The sequence below is a fragment of the Lissotriton vulgaris genome, chromosome 1_2 (genome assembly GCF_964263255.1).
Source record: "Lissotriton vulgaris chromosome 1_2, aLisVul1.2, whole genome shotgun sequence".
Taxonomy (NCBI): Eukaryota; Metazoa; Chordata; class Amphibia; order Caudata; family Salamandridae; genus Lissotriton; species Lissotriton vulgaris.
This window is the reverse complement of record NC_141686.1, coordinates 328,780,256-328,801,859: the sequence shown is the minus strand read 5'-3', so window position 1 is coordinate 328,801,859 and position 21,604 is coordinate 328,780,256. Positions and strand designations below refer to the sequence as shown.

The 21,604-nt window shown below is 44.6% G+C and overlaps 1 protein-coding gene across 1 annotated transcript in view; it reads left to right on the top strand.

The window, feature by feature from the left end:
• The first annotated feature begins 5,406 nt into the window (after positions 1–5,406).
• The window catches only part of LOC147736652 (collagen alpha-1(XII) chain-like), a 161,719-nt gene continuing 145,521 nt past the window's right edge, over positions 5,407–21,604 (top strand). The window contains exons 1-3 of the mRNA XM_086953798.1: positions 5,407–5,476; positions 7,107–7,202; positions 13,156–13,347. Of these exons, the coding sequence (XP_086809924.1) occupies positions 5,431–5,476; positions 7,107–7,202; positions 13,156–13,347 (334 nt within the window). The 5' untranslated portion in view covers positions 5,407–5,430. The remainder of the gene's footprint in view (positions 5,477–7,106; positions 7,203–13,155; positions 13,348–21,604) is intronic.

The window sequence follows — 21,604 nt, the reverse complement described above, 5'->3', positions numbered from 1 at the left end:
GAAGGATGCGGCCTCACTATCCTTCCAGCTTGCTGCCAGTATAATGCGAAGGATAGCCACAGAGACAAAAACAAACCCTTTTTCGTCCTTATTCAGTTTTAATTTGCTGTCATACCCAAGAATCATAAGTGTAGGGGATAGGCGGATCTCAATACCTAGCAGCCCCTCCCAAAATTTCGGGATACTCATACAGGGCCCAATTCACAGAACTAACTTAAGACAAATTAATAAACTTACTACTTTTGTTATTCACAGAAGTTAGGATTTTGTCTTAAGTTTGTCTTAAGACAGACTAAAGACAGACTTTAGACAAAATCCTAACTTAAGTCTGTCTTAAGTCTGTCTTAAGACAAACTTAAGACAAAATCCTAACTTCTGTGAATAACAAAACTAGTAAGTTTAGGATTTTGTCTTAGGTTAGTTCTGTGAATCGGGCCCTGTGATCTCTGTGAGCTTTACACAATAAAAAAAACATATGTGCTAAATAGGCTGCTTCCTCAATACACCTAGGACATTTACTATCATCCCTCTTACCCCACCCAAATAGCTTAGCTGGGGTGAAATATAAGTTGAATATTGTTTTATAGTGCTGAGCTCTCAGATTTGTAGAGCGGAACCATTTCCCAGCCAAGTCCAGTGCCATTACTAAATCAACCGCCGGATCCCCTAGTTTGACTATCCAAGCTGATTTGATCTTATCAATATCGCTCTGTAGGGTTAACAATAAGCTTTTATAAATCGGATTTTGACCCCCCACCTAGAATATATTCCACCATAATGTTTTTACCCCCTGGGGAGATAGCTGACCTTCTTCTAGTTAGTGTATGTTGTAACTGCAAAAAATGTAATCCCTGAGCAGCGGGAATTTGATATTTATCCTGGATTTCTTCAAAGTTTAGCATTCTCTCTCCAGTATACAAGCCTTCAACTCTTCTAACTCCTAACCCCTCCCACAAACCCCACAGACTATCGCTGCTTAAAAACGGGAACAGGCTAGATTTCCAAAGTGCCGTATAATAATTAATTTTCGGAATTCCCAGAAGTTTCTGAATATTCTTCCAAACCTGCCAGGCACTTTCCAATATCTTGTAGCGTTTTTTGTTATAATAGCGCTTATTGGTTTTGCGTAAGAGTACGCCGGTCGTCTCCTTGCCCAATATCAGCTCGAAGATAGAGGGTGGGTGTGTAACGCCTAGTGGAAGGTCAGATATATTTTGGCACTATCTAACAAGTTGGCCATTTGATTAAAGAGACAACTCAACATATAAAATCCTAAATTATGAGCCTCTAGCCCTCCCTTACCCAATGGTAATGAGAGGTATTTCATAGACCGTTTGATTTTGCCGTATTGCCAGATGACATTAGAAAAAGCTGCTTCCAGGGGACTTAGCACATCCTCACCGACCACCAAGGGGATCGTGCGAAATAGGTACAGTATCTTGGGGAACATGGTCATCTTAATGACATTAACTCTGCCTATTAGCGATGTACAGAATTAGTTCTTTTTAGCTCTGCAGTAACAGTCTTAAGTACTGGTAGATAGTTATTCTTAACAATTGTATCTACCTTAGCGTTAATCCTAACGCCTAGATAGATTGCTGAATCCATATATATGCCATCCTTATTTTGAATATTATTTGAGCAGATTATTAGAGTTTTACATACATTGAGGTGGTAGCCTGAGTATTGGCCGAAGTCTGAGGTGATTTTTAAAAGGGCAGCCATAGCCTGCTCCGGATTGGGGTTGTTATTGCCAAGTCATCTGCATACGCCATAAGCTTGGTTTGGAAACCATTTCTGACCACAGGTTCGATACCCGCACAACCTAGGATCTTCCTAATCAGAGGTTTTATGTATAGGGCAATAATATTGGGGAGCAAGGGCAGCCCTGATGAGTTCCACAAGATATAACTATCTCCTCAGAGCTGTCTCCCATTAATTGGACTCTTGCTACAGGGTTAGCATACATAGCCTTTATAGCTCTCAAGATGTTAGGACCAAAGCCCCTCTGCTCCAATATCCCCCACAAATAGCTCCAAGCAACCCGATCGAAGGCCTTTTCCGCGTTGAGGAGGATCCCCCACGGCAGCCTGGGAGGCGAATAACGCGATCGGCCTCCTGATGTGATCAGCAGTGTCGCGCCCCGGTACGAACTTGTGCTGCCATGGCGAGACTAGACCCCCAATGATCCCCCCCAGCCTCTAGGCCAAGAGCTTCGAGTATATTTTAGTATCTGCATTTATGAGGGATATTGGGCAATAGGAGCCCGGTTCTTCCTTGACCTTCCCCTTTTTATGGAAAACGACGATGTTTGTACTTCTCCAGGAGCTCGGCACTGCACCAGAATAGAATACCCCATTAAAGAGATCCAACATAAATGGTACTAAAACAACCTGAAGGCACTTATATACCTCAATAGGGATATTATCTGGCCATGTAGCCTTTCCTGCAGCCAATTCTTGCAAAGCTTCTTCGACTTCGCTCATAGTCAAATCCGATTCTAGAATTAACTTATCTTGTTCTCCTAGTTTATGGCCAAATTATCAACACCTCCTCCTGTCGTGCCATCCCGCCCAAGTTGTGCAGTCCTATCCTCTTCCGTATACAAGTGCTGGTATAAGTTTTTAAATATTTCTGCTGTTTCCCTGTTTAATTTTAAGAGTCAAGAGCTTCCCATGAGAAACCATGGCGTACCACTCGGAGTCAGTGCCTTACATGCTCTGCACTGTAATCACTGCAGAGTATGTAAGTGTGCCAAGCGTGGTTCACTGCACTATTTTCTTAGCACAAAATGCATTCTCGCATCCATTTTTGGACGCAAGGGTGCATTTTGTGCTAAGAAAATGGTGCCAAATGCCCGTCATGGAATTCAGCGGATTCTCATGGATTTTTAATGTAACTCAGCTGTATCCTGTAGAATTAAACTCTGCCAATTCCTCCAACTTCTACCTCTTAATTAAACTGACACAGTAAATGTGTTATCTTTTTACATCAAAATGAAATACTATTTTATATTTATAATATTTTTTATTATTTGAAGCACTCTTAAATAAAATTAATTTAAGTTTGCCAATAAAATTATATAGAAAGAAACCAGAGGCTCAAAGGCGGCTTATTTTTGCAGGTTCTCATCAATCATATAAGTCAGGACCATAGAGGCAGGTTCTTTGAGGTGGTCTTCTTTAATCAAGGGGTGTGTTCTTTTTAAGGGTGGGATACTAGGGGTATGGATCAGAGTAAATTGTTCTGGTGGATCCAAAGAGTAAGAGGTAAGAGATTGGTCTGATCAGATTACTGGTGCGGTAGAGTGAGCCTGCCTGTGGGCGCGTCTGCTGAGAATGGCTTCAAGAGCAGCTCTTTGGTGTGGACCGACCAATGCTGAGTACAGTAGAAAGGTTCTGACTTCATCTATGGACATCAATTAAGGGTCACAGCGACTCCACTAGCATGCTCGTGGTATCCTGCCCTTGATGCCTCTGTTTAAGGACCTTAAGGTAGCAGCAATTGAAAGTGAATGAGGACAATCTACTTTATTATTCGGATATTAACGTAAACACGTAGATCTTTATGTATGTCAGAAATAAACAAAACTCAAATACATTAGTCATACATCTCACTTACAGGCGTACACTTATTATGTATCTTGCAAGAACTGAGCTTTTGAATAGTAACAGAAATCACAGTACATAAGGTGCCCCAGTTTTGGTGGTGTGCAGACAATAAAGTGTGAGCTGTATGATTGGTAGCTAATTTGAGTAGTATACTTTCTAGATCAACTAGTAAACATATCCAAATCAACATATTGGCTTTAGAGGGCATGAGAGAGTCATTCAATCTCACCACAATTAATAAAACAGAAGCCTCACATACCCGTGGTAAAGACAAGCAACTCTATTATTATGAGCTAAAAATGCATGTAATCATCTCACAAAAGTGAAAATGAGAAGACAGCAACCAGTGAGAGAGGTGATGATTTTGGTGTCCTCACTAACCTAGGGAGAGAACCAAGCAGATGCCTTGAAAAACAAAGAGCACATCATGCTGAACGATTGGTGGTGGTCCCATCCTATTAGGACCACCCCAAGCACAGTTCTGGGCAAAAAATACAATTCCAACCAAAGGCCCTGCAAAGCATTATGGGACACTATTCTAGGGTGCAGTGAATATTATAGTATCCAGTATCAAAACAATCGGCAGGCTCTTGGGCTCAGCTGAGAGCCAATACTATAATATTCACTAAACTCTAGAATCTCGTCCCATAATTCTTTGCTGGGCCTTTGGTTGGCACTGTATTTTTGCCCATAACTTTGCTTGGGGTGGTCGGGACAACCGCCAAATTGTTCAGCATGATATGCACTTTGTGTTCAAGGTATCTGCTTGCCCTCCCCGTAGGTAAGGGGTGACTTCAAAATTATCACCTCTCATTGTCTGATGTTTTTCAAAGTTCACTTTTGTGAATTGGTTATGTTTTTTTTAGCATGTAAAGATAGAGTTGATTTATCAAAGGGTACATTGGGTACAGTGGGTAACTCCATTGCGCAGCAGAGTGGGAATTATTGCATGAATTCCATGTTGCAACTCCCGCTAGCGGAGCGGAGTTCATTGCCCAGGGTTAATTTAAGGATTTCTCATCTGCAGGAAGGAACACTTTCAAAGCAAAAACAAGGAGAAATAAAAGTGTTTCTCCTCGTTGCGCCACTATAGCGCCTGTTTTTCAATGGCATTTGTTTTTGGCGCTGCCTCAGATTTACAGATCCTTGTACATCTGGAGCAGTGTGAAAAGCAATGGTGTTGAGGTGGAACGCCCAAAGCAACACCCATTGCACGCCCCTTTCACGCAGATACCTGTGTGAAAAGGTACCATGTTTACAAAGTGGCGTTAAGCCTCAAAAAGTGTCTAAATGCCTCTTTGTAAATATGGTGCAGGACATTGTGTCACTGGAACATCGGTAAAAGGGACATTCCGATGGTGCAATTCCCTTGTAAATATGTCCCATAGTGTCCCAAGTTAGGTGAACGAGGATTAGCTCAGGGTCCTCTCCAGTCTTTGGAGCATATTTAACTTTTTCTCTATTCAGAGCACTTTCCCTTGCACAAATGCCTCTTTTCACTCTTTCTCTCTATCCGTCCCTCCCTCTTTGCTTCTCTCTCTCTTTCTCTCCCCCACCCACCTCCCTCCTACGCACCACTGAAGATAGGTGTTGGTGATGCTGCCTCTTATCTTGACACTCATCATCTCTCCATCTCAAACAAACTGCAGCAGTAACAAGATTGTATCTGATCCTCAGCACCTCCCTCCCTCCCCCACGTTGCACATCATGGAGAGATGCATCAGCACTTTCTAGGCTGTTTCCTGTGTCTGTATTAGGCAAAAACCACCTGTCTTCAAGCTCTTCTCTTCACAGAGCCCTGTGGATTGCAGAGGATCAAATGGCTTCAACCAGTGCTCCGAGGAGGGGTGAACCTTCACCGTCAGGTAAGGCTGCCCTTCGAGCTGCTATGAGGATACAGTGTGATGGGGTCAGCTTTCAACTCACACTGGGATTGACTCAACAGTCATGGAATACACTGTGTTGTCTCTAACTGATTGTCAGTGTTTCATCTTGGCAGACACTGAGAGCCGAAGCTCTAAATATGGCGCTCACTGAGACTCATAGGCTAGTCATGGAGGTCACTGGGAGTCACTTACCATGAATGATGCACACTGATATTTACTGACTAGTCATGGATACACTGAACTGACCTGCTAGTGTTGTCGCACACTGTTAGTCAGTCTCCCATCTTGGGAATCGCTGAGTCAAAAACCACGTACTCATTGAGACTCAGAAGCTAGTCATGGTGGACACTAGGAGTTGCTGGGTGTGCCTGGTACATGCAGACAATCAGGGACTGGGTTTGGCACAAACAGAGTCACCGGCCAGACTGCAAACACGCTGAGAGTCAATGGTCAATTTTGACACACATTGAAAATTGATAACTAGACCTGTCACACACAAGGAATTGCTGTCTAAGTCAGCACACACTGAGAGCCAGTATTACACTTTGCTATACACCAGCAATCTGTGGTGGTCTTGGCAGACTCGGAAAGTCATTGACCAATGTTGGCACAGATGGGAGGCACTGATTACCCTAGCACACACTAAAATACAGTTGTGGCAAACGCTCAGTGTCTTGTCCTGGTACACACTCACTGTCATTGACTGGGCCTGACACACACACAGGGTCACTGACTAGTCCTGACAAACACACTCAGAGTCATTTACTGGACCTGGAACACACACAGAGTCACTGACTGGACCTGGCACACACAGAGTAACTTACTGGACCTGGCACACACAGGGGCACTTACTGGACCTGGCACACACACAGAATCACTGACTGGACCTGAGACACACACAGTGACTTACTGGACTTGGCACACACACAGTGACTTACTGGACCTGGAACACACACAGAGGCACTTACTAGTCTTGACACACACACTCAGAGTCATTTACTGGACCTGGCACACACACAGAGACACTTACTGGACCTGGCACACACAGAGAGTAACTTACTGGACCTGGCACACACACAGGGTCACTTACTGGACCTGGCACACACTCAGAGTCATTTACTGGACCTGGCACACACACAGAGACACTTGCTGGACCTGGCACACACAGAGTCACTTACTGGACCTGGCACACACACAGGGTCACTTACTGGACTTGGCACACACAGGGGCACTTACTGGACCTGACACACAAACAGAATCACTGACTGGACCTGAGACACACACAGTGACTTACTGGACTTGGCACACACACAGTGACTTACTGGACTTGGCACACACACAGAGTCACTTACTGGACCTGGTGCACACACACAGAGGCACTTGCTAAACCTGGCACACAGAGTCACTTACTGGACCTGGCGCACACAGAGTCACTTACTGGACCTTGCACACACAGCGTCACTGGCTGGACCTTGCACACACACACAGTCACTGGCTGGTCCTGATACACAATCAAGGACACTTGCTATGACAGGGCCGTACATGTTCACTGAGGTTGTACTTCAGGTATTGAAAGGTGAATTATAATCATGTATTATTTTATTTGCAGTTCTCTTAGAGCTCCGTCGCGTGAGGAGACAAGCTATAGCCCTGGGAGTGATGACAGCAGTGTGGACCTTCATAATCATCGTTCTTTACCGTCTGGGTAAGCAGCAGTGATCAGATCTTCATCCCCCGGACTGGTCTATGGCCCACCAATACAGCTACAAACATAGATAGTTTTGTTAGGAGCCGGTAGCAAGGATGTGGAATTGGATATACTATTCCCATTCACAAACTAGGGATGTGCAGTTTCCCACCGACAGGTTTGCGAAAGGAAATGCAATTTTTTTTTTACTGAGAGTTCAATTCATAGTATGACATACATATACAAAATAAAGTGCTTGATGCTTGCAGTGCTCAATATCGGTTGACATCATTACCACATACATAACCCATTTTAGATCAAAAAACATTGTTGAAAAATACATAGAACAGGAAATAACAAAAAGGTAGTCGCAGTTTGCACAATTTCCTTTTAACATTTCTCTTTTTTCTCTCATTCTTTTTCTTTACACAGATTAATTTTCTATGGAATTCCTGTGTTTCTCAAATTATGTAAGAGACCCTGATCTTAAAGCATATCGTCTCTCTAACTCTTTGTCTTTCTGGAGTTTATCTCTCCAAGCTTGAAAGGGGGGTATAATATCGCTGCGCCAATTTTGCTGAATTAATGATCCTGCCTCTAGGGCTGAAATCAGTAAACAATACTCTTGCATTTTATCCATCGATATGTTTGGAGATCATCCCAGGATAAAAAATATAGTAATCAATAGTTAAAACTTGCCCTGCAGTCGTTCTGTGGTACTTCTCAATTTATTACCATAGGTGCTTGATCTTTGGGCAATCTCAGACAATATGAGACCCAGTACCTCCTCCCTCCCTGGAACAACGAAAACACCTCTCCTCAATCTGAGGGTATATATTACGGAGAAGCGCTGGGGTCCTATATATTAACCTTTTTGTGTAAAATTGCATTAATCTAAAACTGGCGCCTCTAATTGTTGTTACATTAAGTTGCTTCATTCTAATCCAGACTGCTCAAGAGATCTGAAGGCCTTATTTTTTCTGCAATACATCTTGACCTTTTCATAAACAATGGAGGATTTATTTTCATTGAAGATTTTCACCCAAGTGCTTACTGACCGCTTATTTGTTTTTTCTTGTAAGGCTTCGCTTAATTCTGTTCTTATTCTTAGCACTCTAAGAATAATACTTTCTAAAAAAAATGCCTGATTTGGATATATGATCACTTGAGCATATCCCTGGAATAAAGCAGCCCAATCTCTGAGTTAAGAAGGTCTCCTACTTGTCTGTACCCCCATTCTTCTCCCATTTATTTAAAACACCAGTTTGCAACAGCCTGTCCTTCCTAATGTATAGGTCGGCCAGTCTTGTAGAACTATTTATCCAAGGGATATCATAACATTTTAACAATTGGGTTTTTTGTTTTAAAAGTCATTGGAGAACCCTGTACCGCATTTTCTTTGGGATCTAAGTTATCCTCATTGGGTCTGTGAATTTATATTCATCTAACATTTTTGCCATAACTGGAGTGTTGAGCAGTGAATATTGTGTGCAAAGTTTGCGTGGTAGTACACCCTTATGTTTGGGAGGGAGAGCCCTCCCTCCCCAGTCGAGTAGTTTAAAGTAGCTAGCACTAGTCTTGGTACCTTGTTGGACCTGGTGCTGCTGCAAACAGAAAATTAATTTATGGTAGGAGTGTCATTGTAGAAGCACCACCCGGCCTATTATTGATATTGAAGTTGATTCCATTTTGCTAGTAAATGATTAACTTTTTGTACCAGGGCAACGTAGTTTAAACTATACAACTCCTCTACTCTTTCCGACACATGTATCCCCAGGTACCTCTTGGGCCGGGAGTGATATATTAGCCTAAAGCTTGATATTAGTGTATCAACCAAGGAATTATATAGCAACATTTCTGTGTTGGCTCCATTTATTTTATAGCCACCTATCGCCTGAAAAAATCCCTAATATTTCCTTCTGGATACTCTCCGTGGGTTTTAGAAATAAAACAATGTCATCGGCGTTTAGTTTTATATTGGTCATGCCCTGTAGGGGAGCAGTATGTAATGCATTATGCCTAATGGCTATTGTCAGAGGATCTATAAATAGGGCAAATAAAATTGGGGATAAGGGGCATCCTTGCCTTGTACCCCTACTTATTTCTTGAATTAATTGTTATTTGTGCCTGCGAGCCCTTATATAAACTTCTATTTGTATAAAACTTTCTGGAAAGCCAAATTTATCAAGAATTAAAAAAGCCATACCTGTGCCGCTATGTTGTTTTTATTAAAATAATCCAATGCTTCTATAAAAAATGTCAGGTTGGCTGATAGTTGTCTACCGGCTACAAAGCCACATTGGTCCATGTGGATCAAGGATCCCACAATTTTATTGAGCCTGTTTGGTGAGAAGCTTTGTAAAAATCTTATAGTCAACATTAAGAAGACTTATTGGCCTATAGGAGTTGATATTTTCCCTATTTTTATCCTTCTTCAGAATGATAACTACCACCGCTGTATGAAAGGAGGCCAGAGGTGTGCCCCCTCTTAGTATGTAGTTAGTTAATTTAAGGAGTTGGGCATTCAATATTGAGGCGAAACTTTTGTATAGTTCTACTGGCAATCCATCCTCCCCAGTCGCTTTGCAGTTGGCCATGGAACTTATTGCTGTTTCTAATTCTTCAATAGTGAATTCTGTCGTTATTGATCCTTTATGTTCTCTGCTCAAGGATGGAATTGATAATTTATCTAGAAAGCTTACAACATGGTCAGGCAGTGTTTGTTGGTCTATCTGATATATTTTCTCATAGTGTCTGAGAAAAGCCTCCCCAATGTCCGAGGACCTGGGTCAATGTGCTTTAGATTCCCCGTCTTTTAGGGATTCAATTCTGTTTGGGACCTGTTTCTCTTTTGCCTGCCATGCAAGTAATCTCCCTTTATATTCACTTTCCTCATACGTCTTTTGGAGGTATGCTATGTTAGCTCTATCACCTAGGTAGTAATAATAATCCTGCATTTCTTGTTTTGCTTGAAACAGCTCTTGTTTTGTTGCTGGGTTTCTAACTTTATTATACTCTCTTTTTGCTCGTGCAAGCCTTAACTCAATCTGTAGTCTTTTTTTCCTTTATGGCCCTGTGTTGGGGGATTTATTTAGATGTAATTATCCCTCGTAGTGCAGCCTTAAAGGCGTCCCATACCATGCCTATCAAGGAGGTATCTGAATTGTTAATAAAAAAGCTTCTAATTTCATTTACCTCTGTGCACCAGTTCTCTCTTTCTAAGTTGATTTTATAAAAAATACCACTTCCTAGGCTTTTTTTCAGGTCCTGCCTCTGCTATTACCATTTTAACTAATGCATGGTCTGAGAACGGGTTAGGGATGTAATCGTGTGTGTGCATTATGAGAACATGTCAAACCAGTAAGAAGTCTAACCTGGAGACCGTGTTATATTTTGCAGAGAAGCATGAGAAGGCATGTTTCCTTGGATTTCTGAGGCGCCACAGGTCCACCAGGTCTAAATCCCTTTTGCAACTGGCCACAGCAATGGTCACCTGAGGCTTATTTTGTTTTCGGGCATTCTTGAAAGAGTCACCTGGTGGATCCTGAAGAAAGTTGAAATTACCCCCCCCCCCCCATGATAGGGCCAGGGATACCAGTTAAAGCCTGTTTAAGCTGGAGTAGAGGTAGAGGGTTATCGAGTACTGGTGCATAAATTGTAGCTAAGGTAAGATTTGACTGATTTAGCCTTCTGTGTACAAAAGCCCATCTCCCTCCTGGATCTGTCTACGTGACTTATACTTGGAATTGCACATGTTTACCTACGTATATTCCCACCCCCTTCTGTCCACAACCGCGTTTGGCGAACAATGGAAGCCAGCCCATTTCTGGAGAACCTTACTCGCATCCAATGGATACCTAAAGCGGGTTTCTTGTAGGAATATAACGTCCGGTAGTGACTTCTGAGCCAGCTTTCTATTTCCCTGGCTTTACATTTATTATTCAGTCTGTTGGCATTAAAAGAGAGCACTGTGAGGTCTTTACCACTTATTACCTACTAGTAATTCAGCTTAAAAAAAAGGGGCGCGCGCTGTTCTGAAAACCAACCTCTCAAAAAGTGCAGTGTGCAAACAAGGCTTCTTGGTATATCTAAAGTCTTTCCAGGTGGAGGATTTAGAGCTCATATTAGCCAGAATGAAGCAATTTGTGCATAGCCTCATCCTTTAGGATACTTTTCATCCAGTGGTATACCGTATCAACTTGGAAAGAGATTTGTGTTAGCAAAAAAAAGTGCATCAGTGTGTATAAAGTGACTCGTGCTCATAAAAACAGGTACTATAATAAAATAGGCCTCTAATCTATTGAAAGATTGTTGCCCTTATACCTCACGTCTCAATTGGGCTGATTCACTGAACTAATCAGAGACAAAATACTAAACTTACTACTTTTGGTATTCACTGAAGGCATTTAGTAGTAGTAAAGTTAGGATTTTGTCTTAAGTTGTGTATAGAGGTGGATATTTAGCGCTTCCTTTAAATTGGAGCACTTCTGGCTGTTATGGGATTGTTGTTCCATATTCTAGATGCATGGGTGGAGAAGGCCTGTTGCCTTGTTGTTGATTTTTCCACCTCTTTGTCTTCAGTCTGATAGTGTCCCTGGTGTAGGTCCACGGGAGATGGTTGGCTTATTAGCTAGATGTGCGGGGTTACCATTCGTTAAGGCTTTGTAGATGACACAGCTGGTTTTGAGGATGCTACATGCTGTGAGGTGCAATCAGTGGAGATCCATCAAGTTTGGGGCTCATTGGTCATAGTTCTTCGGGTCCATCATTAGCCGCCCTGCTGCACTGCTGTGTGAAGAATGCTCCTAAGGAGAAGCTTGTGGAGCAGAGCATTGCAACCAAGCAGATGAATGGTGGGTCTAAAGTTGCTTTCTAGTTAGTCTCAGTTAGTAGAAAGGGCTGGCCTCCGGCCCTCTTAGTTTTCTTGGGAATGTGTTCCATGAAGATGAGATCTGTGTCTAGAATGAGATGGCACCGGGTGTAAATTTGTGTTTAAATCCATCCAGGTTCTTTGTCCTTGAGCCAGGCATGACTAGTTGTGGGATGTTGTTCTTGGGTAACATCAGGATTTCTAGTTTGGTCAGATTAAACTTCAGGTAGGTGCTGTACATCCCGGTCTGGACGAAGTACAAGAAGCACATTAAGAATTGGGTGTTTGTCACAGGGGTGCCCTTCAAATACAGCTGTGGTCATGAGTGTAGTGGTGTCCTTTCATGTTATCTGTGAGTAGAGCCAGAAGGGGCTCCCTGTTGGGGCTGAAGATGATGCAGGACAATATGAAACACTGAGGCACTCCACAGGGGAGCCACATCTTTGGGGACCATCAGGGGCCCATATGAATGAACTCATGTTAGTTGGAACGGCAGGCGGAGAACCAATGAAGGGCGTCTCCATGGAAACCCATTTGAGACTAAAAGGTGTCAATTAGGATGAGGTGCTCACTACTGTGATGGAAGCTGGGAGGTTCAGTAATATCAGGAGGCAACGGTCATCTCTACGGGTAATCAGAAGGACACAGTCAATGATTTTTAGGTTAATTGTCTCCTTGCTGCAGGGCGAACTAATGCCAGATCGATAGTCAGGCAGGGGATGGTTAGTGTTGATCTTGAAGTTGGGCGTAGTCTGCTTTTTCTGTGATCGTGTTACAAAACGATCAAGACATGAATAGTGGCACATCTTAGATGCCCAGGACCAATCAGCATTGTTTGTGATGTGTCTAGTAGTCTAGATCCTAGTTATCATGGTCATTCTCTTGTATTGTTATATCAATTGAGTCAGTCACTTCTCACACTTTACCAAAGTTTACATTGACAGTGTAAAGTGCCTCTTGAGTGCTTGTTGTTATTACTGTAAACAATGTAGACCTATGTCAGTCTTGCTGAAGAGTACCTTTTCTCCTCGTTCAGTCTCACAGCTGTTTATTCTCCCATCCTGTAGTCACTCTGTCTCTCCTGGTCCTTCTGTCTTGCAGTGGAGAGAGAAATATTTTACAATCCCAAAGCGAGAAGCTCTGCTGATCTCCATCCTAATGCAAAGAGCTGTGCTGGTCTTCAACAAGCTGTTCAACATGAGGACCGGTCATTCCAGACTTCTGTAGCCTCTCTTCTGAAACCCACTCAGTGCCTCCGTCCAGCTGAAAAGAATCATATTCTATTTCAAAAAGGTATGCACTGGTAAAGTATCTATAATGAGCTTGCATTACAAGGGAGGGATGCCAGTGTGCACCAGGGATCAGTGCATAACAAGGGAGGGATGTCAGTTTGCCCAGGAATCAGTGGCTTATGAAGGTGTGAGGCGAATCAGTAGAACTGTGGGTTCATGGTAAGTTAGCTGCATACACAACATCAGAACCAACCTGCAATGCAGACATATCATAATCAGATATTACTTTATAATATAGAAACCATAGAAATTAACTGAAAAGAGCAAAGGTTAAAGTGGAGATATAGGTAGGTCTTCTAATGATAACAAAAACTAATGTTAAAAAAACAAAAAAACACTGAGATTCACCAGATATACGTACCTGACATAACTATAACTAAGGCTACGGGACCACTGCCTGCTCTCAAAAATCTCAAAGGGGAAACGGTCCTATGGGGAGCACTTCCAATTTGCGAATGGTTTACCACCTCCTTCAAGGAGCCGGTGAAATATGAATGTTTTCCAACCATAATTTACAAATCATTCAAATATCCCTTTCACACTCAGTATTTGGAAAGGACGATATAAACTTACCCTTCCAAATACCGAATTGCAAACACAAATTGCGATTTGGTAACTTGTCACGGAATCACAATTTGTGTACTGTTCATTTGTAAAAGCATTTTTGCATTCAGAAATGGCCCAATCGATTGTATCCCGTAGCATAAATGCTTCATATTCCTGTATTAGAGGCAAGTGGCTTTTTGTTTTAAGGTAGGGTTTGAGGCGTTCCAGAATCAATGCCCACAGATCTCCCACCAGTTGTTTTAAATTCTGATTGTTCATGCTACTAAGATGATTGTAGGATCCTGGTACAAGTGCAGTGTCAGGCCACCTTTGTTAGCAGTGGGACCTTTCATCCTGGAGGAAGCGTGGATGGGAGAAAGAGTCTTGATTTTGATCTGTAACTTCATAGAGAGCTAAAGGAGTACCTTAATGGCTGCTGATAGAAATTGGGTTTCTGGTTGATTGAGGTGAAAGCGCTGGTCAAACAGTAACCACAATCCTAGTCAGGGAAAGTCACAAACACACCCTAAATTAAACTGTGCTCACCCTCTGCTAGCTTAGCACAGAACTGTCAGGCTTAACTTAGAGGCAATGTGTAAGGTATTTGTGCAACACTTCAAACAGTAAAACAGTGAAAACACCACCGAGAAAAATCCACACAAAATTAGAAAAATAACTCTCAGTTTAATAAATGAAACAAGAACAAAACAATAAAAATTCAAAAGAGTAAAAGCATATCCTGCCTATACACCTCCCCCCACCCCCCAGACGGGCTCCACTGGACCGGCCCCACAAGCATTACTTGTTTCTGATGCTCACAATCATTTGATTCTTTCCATATTGTCCCCCCAAAGTACCATTCATTGTTGGGGTGCAGTTTTCCCCATACTTGGTAAGCCTTCTTATTTGGGACCGGGGCTTTCGCCTCCACTTCTGTCCCCATGCTATACTTCGGGGCTTACGCTGAGTGTTACATGTCTGTCTTGTCAGTGTGTGGTATCTTTGCATGAATCATGCTTAAACTAGTGCGTTCCACACTCACAATATAAGGGCGTTGACGGCCTCAGCATGCACTTGTTCTCAATGCACAGCATGCTATTCTTTGTTCTGTTCAATTTCTTTGTTTTATCTACTCCTTTAGGTCAGTTTTTATCCTGAAGGTATACTGAATACTAGTGTGATATTTTGTAGGGTGCGGCATAACTCACAGACACTCGTCACCGACCCTCACACGAATAGATTAGGGCGCTGGTCCTGATGAATTGGTATGATGTTTTCGACAGTAATCAGGCAAGAAAAACTGTGAGCTTCTCTTAAAACATCACCTTGTGCTTGATCGGGACCGTTGCATCCATTTCTAGCCGGCCTGATTTTAATCATAACAAGGGAGCACAGGTATTAAAATCACCTAGGGTTTTCCAAGTTATTTTTACCTCATCTCTACACCAGTCTACTCACATTATCACACCCACTCTACACCTCACTCTTCACATCGGCAAAAAATAAAAGAACTCCAGCAAACAGCCCCCCTGCTGGGCCCTTTGGGCATTGCAGCACCGGCCGAACGAGGAGCTGCCCGATGATGAAGCATGACACCCCTCGGGCTGTGAGGGCCCATTGGTTATTGCAGCGCCGGCTGAACGAGGAGCTGCCCGATGATGAAGCATGACACCCCTCGGGTGTGAGGGCCCGTTGGGCATTGCAGCACCGGCCGAATGAGAAGCTGCCCGATGATGAAGCATGACACCCCTCGGGTGTGAGGGCCCGTTGGGTATTGCAGCGCCGGCCGAATGAGGAGCTGCCCGATGATGAAGCATGACACCCCTCGGGTGTGAGGGCCCGTTGGGCATTGCAGCGCCGGCTCAACGAGGAGCTGCCCGATGATTAAGCATGACACCCCTCGGAGGGGGTGAGGGCCCGTTGGGCATTGCAGCGCCGGCCCAACGAGGAGCTGCCTGACGATGAAGCATTTATTTATTTATGCGTTTTTATATAGCGCAGACTTTACCCGAAGGTGTCAGAGCGCTTTACAATAGGAACAGAACTGATACATGAGAACATTATAGGTGAACAAATTACAAAAGCAAACGCTAAGTTACATGAGGCAAAAGTGACAATTGTGAGCAAACAAAATACACGAGGTAGCAAACGGTGCATTACAGGAGGAAACAGTGACATGTTTGCAGGTTACAAAAGCGTACAAAACAATTAAGTGAGTGTAATCAGACTATGTGTCGCACTCACTAAGGTGCTATAAGTGTGCAAGGGGGATTTCCTCACCAAGCATACGCTAGCATTTTGCTGCGAGTGTGATACCTGTTGTACCGTCATCAGCCTCCGGATGACGGTACAACAGGTATCCCGCAGGCCCTGACCAAGAATCCCGGTCAAAGCAACTTGCAGCATCACTCCAGGGAGCATTCACAGCAAAACACTAGCGTATGCTTGGTGAGGGAATCCTCCTCGCACACTTATAGCACCTTAACGAGTGCGACACATATTCTGATTACACTCACTTAATTGTTTTTAACCTGCACTTGCACTATCTACGGTCCTGAGGAAAGCCAGCATTACTAAAGGCACTGGCTGAAACATGTCGACCACAACTGGATGTAGGAGGTCTTAATTTTACCACCACAACGTCCACCTGCCTTGTTTTTAACTGCTAACGGAGGCCCAGGTATTAAAATGTAATTCACCCTCGGGTACTGGGACCACCGTCTTAGCCATTTTAACTTCACTTCACACTAAACCACACTGCACTTTCAGTAACATACCTGCTCCGCTGTAATCAGGCATCGAAGCACACCCGGGACACACTAGGTGTCACTGGGTGGGCCCGATGATGAAGCATGCCACCAACCAGGTTGGTGGGTGAGGGCTTTTTTTTTTGTAATTTTTTTTTTTTTTTGTAAAACCTTTGGGTGAGGGCTTTTTAAATACACCCAATGGGTGCCTGCTGATAATACCGTCCAGAGTCCAATAATACGGTCACATTTAGCTAGTCCTTGTTGATAACATATAAATCCCTGGGGATACGGACTAGCTTTCTAGTCCTCTCTCTCTCTATAGATACACATACAAGGCACTTCCATAGTCATGGATAATGGACATTTTCTATACTAAAAGGTCTTCCTTCAGATAATAGAGAGGACAGGAATTAACTCTGGAAGTGTCTTTGAAGGAGGAGAACTTTGAGGTCAGTTTTGAAAGCCTGGGAGGAGGTGGTGGTCCGGAGCTGAGGCGGAAGTGAGTTCCAGATTCTCACTGCGTTGCCTGAAAAGGATTGTGCCATTGATCTTTCCTTCTTGAAAGTGGGAGGTTCAAACATTAGATTTTCTGCATTTCGTGATGGCCAAGAGCCTCCAGAGAGTTTCAGTTTATTCGGCAGGTAGCAAGGAGAGGAGGAGTGCAAGGCTTTGAGGGTAATGCAGGCAGTCTTGTAGATAGATTTTGCCACGATGGGAAGCCAGCGGAGGGTGGATAACATGGGTGTGATGTGGTCACTTCTTTTGGCCCCATAAATGAGACGAGCTGCTGAATGGAGAACAGACTTAATAGGGGAAAGGTGGGATTTGGGGAGGCCAGTAGGAAGAGAATTGCAGCAGTCTGGAGAGGACCATCGATTGGACCAGGGTTTTAACCTCTTCGACGCTGATGACGGAACCGCTCCATCATCAGCCGCGGTGGCGCTGTGCTGATGACGCGCGGTTCCGTCATGGCCCGCCCGACGCGCCTGCGCGCACTGATTTTGTGCCTGCGCGGCGCGTTCTATTGAGCGGGCGGGGCCATGACGGAACCACTCCGTCATCAGCACAGCTCACCCGAGGCTGGTGACGGAGCGGTTCCGTCACCAGCGTGTGAGCGCCGTGCGCCCCCCCGCCCCCTTAGCACTGTGGCGGAATAGCCGCCGCAGCGAAGGTGTTAAGGTCATGCTCCGGGAAGAAGCGACCAATCCCCAAAGAAGGCGGAGTTGGTATCGAGCAGACTTTGCAATTGAATTAATGTGGGACAATAGATTGAGTTTTGTGTCAAGTATGACACTAAGGGATTTTGCGCTGTCGACAATGATGGGTTTATTGTTCAGTAGATTCATCTGGTCCATCCATGATTGAACCGGGGGAGGAGAAAGTGAGGAGGAGAGGAGGAGGAATTCCGTTTTGGATGGATTAAGAATCAGTTGATGCCTTGACATCCAGTTTTGAATGGAGTCCAGAGTAGAGCTTAAGATGGAGCGATCGTGAATAGAGCCAACCTTGAGGTAGATTTGAGTGTGGTCTGCGTAGAGATGATAGTGGACCCCGGATTTACTTAGGAGATTTCCCAGTGGTTCCAAGTAGGGATTGAACAATGTGGGTGCAAGTATAGAGCCTTGAGGAACACCTTGACCCACCGCCAAAGAAGATGAAAGACTGTCCGCTATTTTGATCATTTGGGATCTATCAGAGAGGAAGGAAGCAAACCATTTAAGCACAGTGGCCTCCATGCCCATTCTCTGTTGAAGAGTGTTGAGGAGGGTGTTGTGAGTGACAGTGTCAAAGGCTGCAGAAAGGTCATGGAGAATAAGAAGACAAGACCCCCCCGAATCAAGTATCCGCAGCGCGTCATCAATCCCTTGCAGCAGGGCTGTTTCAGTGCTGCAATTTTGGATGAAGCCAGACTGAAAATTGTCAAGAAGATCATTGTGCCTGATATGACGAGAGAGTTGTTTCGCAACACATCTTTCTGTGATCTTCGCAAGAAAGGGTAGGTTAGTGATGGGACGGAAGTTGTTGAGGTCATTCGCATCAGCAGTGGGTTTTTTCTTAGCAGAGGGGTGACCTGCCCAGTTTTGAATGGAACAGGAAGGGAGCCTTGACAGAGGGAGCGGTTGACCAGAGTGGTACAATAGGGAAGAGAATGGGTATAAAAGTCAATGGCAATGGCAATAGAGATGGGGTTAAGAGAATAGTTGTAGGGCTTTGTTTCGAGGATGCACTTGAGGAGGACTTCTTCAGACATGGGGTCGAAGTTCTGCCAAATGACTAGTGATTTGCGTTCCTGTGGAGGAGTAGTATGAGCGACCTGATCCACAAGTGATTTCACTTTTTCGTCGAAGAATACAGCGAAATCCGCAGCTTTCTTTGTAGAATCTTCCAACTTGGAGGTTGGGGGAGAGCAGTTAGTATTCTTGATGAGATCAAATAGTTTTTTGGGTCTATTTTTGGCTGAGTCAAGGAGGGTTCTGAAGTGGGATGCTTTCCCAAGGAAGATGTGCTTGTCGTACTTGGATCTTGCTGAACGAAGCGTGGCCAAATTATCGGTGAGGGCGCTTGCCTCCATTGTTTCTCCAGGAGTCTTAGAGTGCTTCCTTTCTTTATAGAGGGATTTGTTGAACCAAGGTGCTGAGGGAATGTGCCTTTTCTTTTTGCTTCGGAGAGGAGCGACGTTATTGATTTCCACTGCAAGGACTGAGAGGCATTGGGAGTCGAGAACGTCAACATCTAGGTTTCGGGTCTAGCCTTGGAAGTGACAGCAAAGCTGATTCACAGAGGGAAACTGTGTCAATTTTTTTAGTGTCACAGAACCAGGAGATAGCCCTTTTAGGTTGGCCAAGAGTTATAGAGTAGGTTAAGAGAGAATGGGATGAGGAGGTGGTCAGACCAGTCTACGTGAATAGGGGTAGTGATAGAAAGCATGCCTGCTTTTGGAAATAACAAGGTCCAGGATTGAGCCCTTAGAGTGTGTTGATTCTGTGCAGTGTTGGATAAGATCGTTTGTAGAGAGGAAGGTGGCCAGCAAATTCACGGAAGAGTCTTGCAGAGACCCCCAGTGGATATTGAAGTCACCCACGAAGGTCTTATTGTCACTTTGCGAGTATTGGTCACTGATGAAGTCAGTGAGTTCCTCCATAAACGAAGGGCCACTGCCAGGTGGGCGGTAAATGACATGGAATCTGAGGGGTGAGTGGTGGTGTAGTTGAAGCTCAAGAGATAGACATTCAAAAGAGCGGACGGCGCTGATGGGAGAAGCCTTAAGTTGAAGGGAGTTTCTAAAGATGACTGCAACACCTCCCCCAACTTTGATAGGTCTGTTATTCCTAAAAATAGAATAGCCTGTGGGTAATAGGAGATCAAACATAGAGTGAGAGGTATCGTTGAACCCTTTCTCTGTTAGGAAGAACATGTCACTATTGTGAAGGGTGATGGGGTGGTGAGGGCCCATTGGGCATTGCAGCGCCGGCCCAACGAGGAGCTGCCCGATGATGAAGCATGACACCCCTCGGGGGTGTGAGGGCCCATTGGGCATTGCAGCGTCGGCCCAACGAGGAGCCACTCAGTACAGTACGCTGGAATGTTCTGCGGTCTGTGGGGCCATGGGGCGTGGGTACAGAGGGCAGCCAGTGGCCACTCTCTGAGCCACTCAGTACTGTACGCTGGACTGTTCAGCGGTCTGTGGGCCGTGGGGGGTTCGTACAGAGGGCAGCCAGTGGCCACTCCCGGAGCCACTCAGTACTGTACGCTGGAGTGTTCAGCGGTCTGTGGGGCTATGGGGCGTGGGTACAGAGGGCGGCCAGTGGCCACTTCCGGAGCCACTCAGTACAGTATGCTGGAGTGTTCAGCGGTCTGTGGGGCCATGGGGCATGGGTACAGAGGGCGGCCAGTGGCCACTCCCAGAGCCACTCAGTACTGTACGCTGGAGTATTCAGAGGTCTGTGGAGCCATGGGGCGTGGGTACAGAGGGCGGCCAGTGGCCACTCCCGGAGCCACTCAGTACTGTACGCTGGAGTGTTCATCGGTCTGTGGGGCCATGGGGGGTGGGTACTGAGGGCAGTCAGAGGGCTGTGTGGCTGTTGGTGAGTTGGCACATAGAGCAGCCATGGACAACACCCAGACCCACTGTGCACTGTCCACTGCAGTGTTCAGCAGTCTTTGGGGCTGTGGGGGGTGGGCATAGTGTGTGGGACATTACACGGCTGGTTCTGGAGCCACAGGACAAAGGATCCACCCTGCACCAGAGTGCGATGCGGGATGTACAAAAGGTTGTAATGTGCAAACTTTTTGTTCATTAACTTATTAATATATGAAAATGTATTTCTATCGCACAAAACAGCTGCTTCAAAAGAGAGCGTCTTGGCGCTAGGCAGAGAATTAATAATGACAAGGAAAGCACAGTCAACCCTTCTAGCTATCTATATTCCATTGAAAGGCAGGTTTTGAGGTTAGCCTTGAAGACTGGCTCTATTTCTAGACAGCGAGGCTGGCCCCCAAAGAGTTCCATAATTTAGCTGCCTGGAAAGAGAAAGAACTACCCCTGATCCACTCCTGGATATTGTAGGAATATTAAGTACTATTTTTAGAATATTAATGCACTCTATATAATCTATTTAACAGTCTGATTGGTTGTCCCAAATACTGGACATTTGCATAATCCAGCCTAGAAGTTGCTAGGGCATGTACAATATCTTTCCGTGCATCAGCTGGAAGAAATTGTAGAATCTTTCTCCTCCCCAGTCGGCTAGGACGCCGGCCACGGAGTACCGACGGACAGAGCGGTGCTTCATTTTCCCCTGAGCCACTGCCAGGTGGGGTGAGGCGATTCTACCTTACAGATTAAGTGAACAACACTAACTGTAATGGCATTTGGATCATACAGGTGACTCCTTGCACTTGTTTTACCTTTTCTGTTGTCACTTTATGATTTTTTCACTTTGTGCAGTAGCACTAGCCTTA